The sequence below is a fragment of the Diuraphis noxia genome, unplaced genomic scaffold (genome assembly GCF_037042655.1).
Source record: "Diuraphis noxia isolate RWA-SAM2 unplaced genomic scaffold, SU_Dnox_SAM2 contig0003, whole genome shotgun sequence".
Taxonomy (NCBI): domain Eukaryota; kingdom Metazoa; phylum Arthropoda; class Insecta; order Hemiptera; family Aphididae; genus Diuraphis; species Diuraphis noxia.
The window spans coordinates 11921654-11930338 of record NW_028301713.1 but is presented as its reverse complement, the minus strand read 5'-3'; the positions used below and the strand labels follow the sequence as shown (position 1 = coordinate 11930338).

The 8685-nt window shown below is 30.2% G+C and overlaps 1 protein-coding gene across 2 annotated transcripts; it reads left to right on the top strand.

The window, feature by feature from the left end:
• Positions 1-778: 778 nt before the first annotated feature.
• On the top strand, positions 779-7776 carry LOC149056731 (uncharacterized). Of its 2 annotated transcripts, XM_089223521.1 has the most exons (11): positions 779-1785; positions 1994-3742; positions 3809-4062; positions 4123-4394; positions 5181-5403; positions 5471-5731; positions 5916-6287; positions 6360-6893; positions 6967-7061; positions 7230-7432; positions 7537-7776. In XM_089223521.1, the coding sequence occupies exons 3-11, from the start codon at positions 3903-3905 to the stop codon at positions 7661-7663; spliced, it is 2247 nt and encodes a 748-aa protein (XP_089079647.1). In that variant the 5' UTR covers positions 779-1785; positions 1994-3742; positions 3809-3902; the 3' UTR covers positions 7664-7776. The 2 variants fall into 2 exon arrangements, with proteins under 2 accessions (XP_089079647.1, XP_089079646.1); XM_089223520.1 differs by lacking the exon at positions 779-1785 and having other exon boundaries at positions 2066-4062.
• Positions 7777-8685: the final 909 nt, after the last annotated feature.

Sequence of the window (8685 nt, the reverse complement as noted above, 5' to 3'; positions counted from 1 at the left end):
TTTCTTTGCGATATTTATTTTATACTGTTACAGCTCAGCTTACCGTGGGTAATGCATATACGGGCTATGCAGCTCTTTCGAACAACTAAAGCAATTTGTGCTGCCAAAGTATACAACAACCGTTCGATGCACATCATATGCGACTATGCGAGTATCTTGTATATAATATACATATGCATCAGTCATGGAAAACCATCAAACGAGCAATGATATTGTTATTATTTTTATTATTGTCGTACACGAATGTACACGTTGAGGTGGTTTCTAACATTTTTTTTTTTTGTAAATATATTTCCTGCTTAAACATATTGACTTACCGTACTTGCTATATAATATACATTTAATAAATTAATAATAATACTATACTTACGTCGGGCTACGTATGTCGTATATGCCGCGAATCGAAGAAAAAAAGCGATTTCCAGTCTATTTTGGTACCAATAATAATAACTAAACCTTTAAGTATCCAGCGACACGGTAGTGTCGCGAGCTAAGTAAAAAAAAAAGGAAGGCGAAGCACTCGACCGTGTATATATACAGAAACCTAAACATTCCCATTTAATACGTGTTAATATTTTGGTATTCTTTATTAAAGGCTGTAGGTCTAATAAATGAACCAAATAGTTAGAATGAGATATCAATCGATCGAGAAAATCATAGGCTACGTGCTTTTATAATTTTAAATAGAATCGGTTGAATAGTATTTTAGTTATGATCAAAAAACTGTGGATATTTAAGTGATCATTTTATATTACTTTCGCCGACGGCTGCCGTATTAAGAGGACGCTACACACACATTTTTGCCACCTAAAAACATGTTTTAGGAGAATCGCTCTCCTTTGGGCTGTAGGTATCGCACAAAAATCAAATCTTGACTACTTAAGGATAACAATATTATCTGTGTTCCTATGTTTTATTATGATTATAACTTAACTCAATAATTTTTTATGGATTGTAGAAAAGTATAAAAAAACTATATATTCAACATTTAATAATTATTACTATGTTAATGCTATCTAAAAAATAAAACATAGGAACACAGACAATATTCTTACCTTTATGTTAACGAAAGTTGGATTTTGTACGATTAATGTAACCCAAATGAGACTGATTCTCCTGAGACATGTTTTTGAAAAATATTTCGTATTTGTAACATGTAATAGTCCCGTATAATGCTGCCAGTGCTACTCTAGCGGCAGTGTTCTAAAAACGTACCCATACACGTACACCGCGCGCATAAGCACCGTACCGCACCATAGGTCGAAAATAGCTATCTATCGCAGGCCCGCATAGTTTATAAATATCCAAATCGTCGATACGAAAACAATAATACTGCCGATGATATTATAATTCCGTATTATATTATTTTATAAAATATGAATTTATTTCATTGTGACTTCTACATCCAACAGTGAACGTCAAACGTTCGATGTCAATGCGATTTTATTTATTTTTACATTATTTTAACTTTTACTTGGCATTTGCCACTGCGCTGTGAAACTTGATTTTGTATTATGTCTCCGTACAAAAAAGCACGTACTGTTAAAAAAAAAAACAGACAGCGTAAATTAGATATGAAGACCCGGTTAAGTATGGCAGGTATGGCTAAAAAAAATCGGCATAATAATATGTAAGTATATATTTACTACCTAATTAGTTGTCTATCGACTATCATCTGTTTATAAAATTTCAAACTTGAATACCCATCATGATTATTTTTTTATGATTTTAAAGAGAAATAAGGCAACATTTGAGCCTAGAAGAGCCTAACATTGATATTGTCGAGTAAGTTGTAATTTATTTACAAACTCGATAATTTAATTTTATATGTGTTCATATGTTTTTTTGTTGTGATTAAAAAATATGTTAAATTAGTCATTTGTAAACTATTGTATAGCAAATATGGTGTTTAATTTTCAATTTGAAAATATATTACCCATACATAATACTATAAATACCAATCACATATATTATGATATTTGATATTTATTAGTATACAACTCGCGGAAAACGGATCAAATCTGGTGACTTCAACAATAATTCATAGTAATGTTTTGTCTATATTTACGTAAGTATATGTAAATCTAATCTTAAATATAAATATATAAATATATAATATAATAATAATAACTTCAAGTATACACGATTTACAATATGTAAAAACCGGGGAAGTTAACCTGCTGTATAGTGTATATCAGTGGACCTCGGTCATAGAGTAGGTCACTATAATGGCTGTAACACGATTGCTCCCGTACGGCCGTACTACCGTTTCACCTACAAAAAACACAACACTATTGCGCTACGTGAAATATAGGTCTTGCCCTTATAACAATGTTCCAATTAATTTTTAAAAATACAGTCGGGGTGGTAAACTTAGCCTAAGTTTTTAAGTACTTTATTTTCCCTATATTTATGAGTTATGACCAGTTAAAAGGCATTGGAAAATTCTTATAAGGGCTAGACCTATATTTCATGGAGCGTAATCATGTTGCGTTTTTTGCATGTAAAAAGGTAGGACGGGCGCAATCGTGTTTCACCGACTATAATAATGGATGTGTTGAATTTTATGGTGTATAGAAAATGAAAATATAAACATTCAGTAAAATTTTCATGTAGGTATCTACGGTAATTCGTTTTTGAATTACAACAAAATAACAAAATCGCTACATGAGAAATTGAGTGAATATCCAATCTTAGAAAAATATGAACTTAAAACGCTCAACGAAATTTAATTAGATTTGCTTGTAGACATTTATTTTGTTAATAAAGATAAACAATCTTATGAGGAATCTCGTATTACATTTTCAAATCTTAGATTTAAGTAGAAAAATTTTTATGAATTTCTAACTCAAAATAATTTGCAAATTTTCGTCAAATTTACGTATTTTGTCAAAATTTGAACTTTAAATGCTTAGAAAAAAAAATTGTGACTACGGATTTTTGATATTTTTCATCTACATTTGAAACAATATATTAGGAGCCTTCTATTAAATTTTCAAGAATTTTTACCCAACAAATAAAATGTTATTGATATTTATAGAAAAAAAATGGAAACTGAAAATGTCCGTAAACAGCTCAAAATAAGTCAAAATATTTTTAAAATGGTGTGGTGTGTAGAAAATGCTTATATAAATTCAGTCAAAATTTCATGAATCTACTTTCATTTATTTTAGAGTTACAGCGAAAACCAAAATCGATTTTGTCGAAAATCGGGTTTGCGTAAAAATTCCCGTTTTTTCCTTAATTTTTCATTTGTTTATCACGGCTCTTATGAAAACTACTGGAAAATTTTACTTTTGACCCCCCAAAGTACCAACTAGATTCACTTTCCTATCAGAAAAGGTACTGTTGAAGAAAATCGAAGCATTTTTTCTGTCCTAAAACGTGATGACAGACACAAAAAAAAAAAAAATAAAAAAAAAAATAAAAAAAAAAAACACACATCATTGTAAAATCAATACATTCATCACTTAGCTCCGTTCAGAATCTAAAAAATAAATCATTGTAAAATCAGTACATTCATCACTGTTCTGAATCTAAAAACTTAATATAGTGATTCACAAATTTTTACCGCTGAGAAACACGTAAGTCCGTTTGCTCCTGAAAATACTAGTACACCACAAAGTAAAAGGCAGAAAGTAGTTGAATCGTCATTTGGATTTGGTCAAGAAAATGGATCCGAATTGTTGGAATATAGTTTAGATACTGATTATAATAGTGAGGATAATTCAACAATTTCTGAGTATGTCATTATTTTTTATAGCGATTTCAGCATTTAGTTGTATTTTTTTTTATATAATTATTATAGAAGTCTTGAAGGCCGGAGAATTGTGGATATCAAACACTTGTTTGATCAAATACAAAATAGTCGACATAAACCTTTTGACTGTTCATTTTTGGATATGGCATTTCAATCAGAATGTCATAAAGGATACCTGTCCGTATTTAGTTTTCGGTGTAAAATGTGTAATAAGAGTTCATCTTTTACATCTGAAAATATTAAGAATAAAGATAAATATTTGCCCATCAATAAAGCTATTGTAAATGGCAGTTTAGCAATTGGTAATTAAATTATTTTTCTAAAATTATTTTCAATTTGTATTAATTATTTATATTTTAAAGGTATTGGACATACGCAGCTTAGCGAGTTGTCGGCATCTATAGAACTCCCCTCTTTATCAACAGTATCTTATTTAAAAAATTTGTCCGTTATGAGCAATTCTATTCAAGAAACGGCTTTTGATGAGATGATAAAAGCTGGTAATGAAGAAAGGCAAATTGCCATCAACACTGGTAATGTTGATGAAAATGGTACACCGCTATGCACTGTAGTAACAGATGGCCAATGGTCAAAAAGATCGTATAAGACTAAGTATAACTCATTTTCTGGAGCGGTAAGAAACAATAGTTTTTATTTTTTTGTACCTATTATTATTTATTATCATAATTAAGTAGGTTACTGTAAATTATGTGTTTAATTTGAATTCAAAAAATTAATTGTTTGTATATTTTATTATCTAGTATAATTTTCACATATAAGGTAGGTATTATTATTTTAATTAGCTATGTTATAATTACATTCTACAAGTATTTACATTACCTATTATAATATTAAAGTTGACTTTTTTCTGTCCGGATATTTTTGACTAAACTGTTTTATTAAGTAATTTCGTCCAAATTCGAACTTAAAATGACTATAAAAATAAAATATAAACAACCAGTGAAAATTTCATGTATCTACGGTCATTTGTTTTAAAGTTACACCAAAAACTAAAATCGATTTTCTGTAAAACAAATTTTGCGTAAAAATTCCCGTTTTTCCTTAATTTTTTTTTTGTTTTTCACGGCGCTTTTGAAAACTACTGGGAAATTTTAACTTTTGACCCCCCCAAAGTACCAACTAGACTCACTTTCCTATCAGAAAAGATACTGTCGAAGAAAATCCAAGCACTTTTACTGTCCTAAAACGTGATGACAGACACAAAAAAAAGAAATAAATAAAAAAAAACACAGATCATTGTAAAATCAATACATTCATCGTTTCACTCAGAATCTAAAAATTCAAAGCTTTTACATCTTTTTTACCTGTAGCTGTATTTAAAATTGTGTACATTTATAAATTATTTTGTTATCTCGTATAGGTACCTGTTTTAATAATATAATTTTAAATAATTTTACAGGCTACTATTATAGGGTATAACACCAAAAAGGTGTTATTCGTTGGAATTCGCAATCGGTACTGTTCCGTTTGTGAACGGGCGAATAATTTAAATATAGAGGCACCAACTCACAAATGTTTTTTGAATTGGAATAAAGCATCAACGGCAATGGAAGCGGACGGAATAATGGAAGGATTTCTTAACAGCATGAGTATGCATGGTTTAAAATATAACAAATTAATTGGTAAATTATATTTTTCAAGAAATTATATTTTCCACTTTCTATATTATATATTAATTATATTTTTCAGGTGACGGTGACAGTAGCGTCACCAAACGAATAAACGAAGTTATGCCGTATGGACCAGATTTCAAAATTAAAAAAATTGAATGCAGAAATCATCTACTGCGAAATTATATGACGAAATTGAGTGCCCTTTCAAAAAGAACAGAATATCCCATTATCATACGTAACTTTATAATAAACAACACTCTGAGATTTCGGTCTGATATTAGGAAAGCAGTTAGATATCATTTGAGCACGGATTTAACACTTCAGCAAAAAACAACAGGTGAACATAAAAAAAAATATATCAAATTTTATGAATATTTTGGAATTACCAAATTTATACACACACAAATATATAACATTTATAAAACTAAAACTATATAATAACTAAAAATTATTTTCATTAAACATTTTTATGGTTATTTCATATTTCCTTGTTTTTAATTTTGTTTGAACAATATTTTTAGGGCTTAGAAAAGACATATCAAACGCTCCATATCACCGTTTGGGTCAACACGACAGTTGTGCTTCATACTTTTGTACGGGGCCAGAAGTTGGTAAAATAAATTTTGTTCCTGAGGCAGAAATATCGGGTTTTATGGCTGAATTCCGAAACATAGTATATAGGCTGCAAATAAACGCTGATAGCTTGTTAGAGGATGTCGATAACAACCCGTGTGAGCAGTTTAATTCCCTTATTAATAAGCATATCGGAGGCAAGCGAATTAATTTTACACAATCTAATAATTATCAAACACGGGTCCATGCTGCTATTATTGCACATAATTCAGGAAACTACATACGAACTATAAATAAGAAAATTATGCTAAAAAGCCCCGGTAAATTATTTAAAAGTATTTATTTATACATAAGCACCTGTACATTGTAATAATAAAATATATTTATAATAGGAAAATTTGCTAAAAAATATTCAAATAATATAGACCGGATACGAAGTAACACAACAATGAGACGACGAAAACTTTTCGCTGCGGGAGTGGTACGATCCAAACCGAAAACAAAATCTAGTGCGCCGGACAAAGACTATGGCTTAGCAGAGCCTTTGGATGACCTCTTTAGTCTCAGCCCAGAAGCTTTTGCTGAAAAAAAAACCGCATTTTTAAAAAAACTGAATGATGTCGACATAGACGAGGTTGAACAAATAACTAGAGGGCAAAGTCAATGTGATGCATGGAGAAACGAGCGTCGAAAAAGATTAACAGCGTCTAAGTTTGGAGAAATATGTAAAATGAGAGAGAACACTAGCTGTAAAATCAAAGTCCATAACATTTTATATAAGTATCCGACAATGTGTAAATCAATGAGCTATGGTATTGAAATGGAGCCTCATGCTAGGAGACAGTTTGAAGAATTGAATGGGTTGACCGTACGTACTTGTGGTTTGTTTATTGACCGAGAATTCCCTTATTTGGCTGCAAGCCCTGGTAAAACTAAAAATTATTTATTTTTATTCATAATACTATTTTTAACTTTAAATATTATATTGGATTGTTCAAGATGGGTTGATAGGTGATGATGAAATACTAGAAATTAAGTGTCCATTTGTAGCAAAGAATACGAAGAGTGCCATTGAAGCAGTGGAAAATAAATTGGTAAATCTCTTATTATTTTGTATAAAACAATACATTCTTTACTTTGTTTAAAATCGAATAAGTTTAAAATTTAAATATTTTATGGAAAAATATGTACAATTTTATTAATTAATACATAGTCTATAATCGCAATGATATTTTTAAATTTCATAAAATTGTATTTTTAAGCTATCATATTGCACCATCACCGAACAAGGCAATATTTTACTTAAAAAAGACCATATATACTTTTACCAAGCGATGGGTCAATTACGGGTCACAAGAAGAAATGTATGCTATTTTGTCATACACACGCCCAATTGGACTAATGTTGAAAAAATCTATTTTGATGTATCTTTTTGGCAGAAAAAAATGGTCGATAAACTAAAATTGTGAGTGATTTAAACAATATATGTTTAAATTTAAATATATTATATATATTATATTTTATACATATATTAGGTAATATAATAATATATTATTATATTTTTTTTAGGTTTTATATTGAGTGTTTATTACCCGAAATCATAGACCCTCTATATGGAAAGCGAATAAGTATCTCTGATATAAGAGAACCAAAACATATTTTAAATGCAAAAAAAAAAAAAAATAACAAATTATAATAATACTTCTGTTAAAATTATAAATGTTTTTTTATTTGTGTAAATATTCCATATTATTATAGGTATTGTGGCAATAAAACCAGCAATTGAAACAAAATTGTTTTAATTTATAATACCTTTTTGTTTTTTTTGAATAAAAAATAATATGTTTCTGTTCAAATAGAATTGACACACGCAATAAGTAATATTGTAGCTTTTTATATAATTATATTTGAATAAGTAATAATTCAATAACTACAAATCAAGCTATGTTGTATTACCGTATTTACTATATAAATATTGCTACATATATTTAGGTAAGCAGCAGCTTTAAAAAAAAAAAGTTCGAATGGATACGCACGGATATTAAAAATAATACCGCGGCGTTTACGTGTGTGAAATTTATATTGATGCGATCCGTCATGGTCGACCGTTCAAGAAATAATAATCGGCGCTCCCGAAACGGCCAGACGCGCTGAATGAGCAGTGCCACGGACTATGAGTAGTGGGCGTGACTTAAACGCCGCGCGCTTGCGGATCGCCAAAACACTTAACAGCGCGTTCTCTCGGCCGTTGTATACTTTTCGCTTTACGTGTAGCGTCCTCTTAAACGCGTCATGTTGACGGGACGAGTGAGAGGATTCTTGCGACGGCGGCGTGTGTCTCCCACTACTATTGCTTCCCCCCACCGCTAGACACATACAACATACTAACACGCGAACATGGTCCACAATCGCTTATCAGTTATCGGTATCGGTGCATTCTGTTTTCGTAATTTGAAATTTCGTTCTTTCGTCTCGCGTCCTGCGTACGAGCTTGTTGTCGGCGTTATTGTCTCGTGTCCATAATATTATTATTCAATGCACGTGGTATCACCAAACCTAACCGTATCGACTATCTATCATTTTCCATTGAGCATTTTATTGTTAAATAATATATAGTCGTTATAATAATAATTATTATTATAACAGTCTTTATTATAATTTATAATACTTTATTGTGACTGTCTTCATATTTGTGTCTACATTAAAAATGGTAACTTA

Bases quoted from the DNA above. Each gene is read 5' to 3' on its own strand.
- LOC149056731 (XM_089223521.1), top strand. From the start codon at position 3,903: ATGGCATTTCAATCAGAATGTCATAAAGGATACCTGTCCGTATTTAGT. The intron at 4,395-5,180 runs GTAAGAAACAAT...ATAATTTTACAG, and splicing joins ATAACTCATTTTCTGGAGCG to GCTACTATTATAGGGTATAA. The intron at 7,062-7,229 runs GTAAATCTCTTA...TGTATTTTTAAG, and splicing joins AAGCAGTGGAAAATAAATTG to CTATCATATTGCACCATCAC.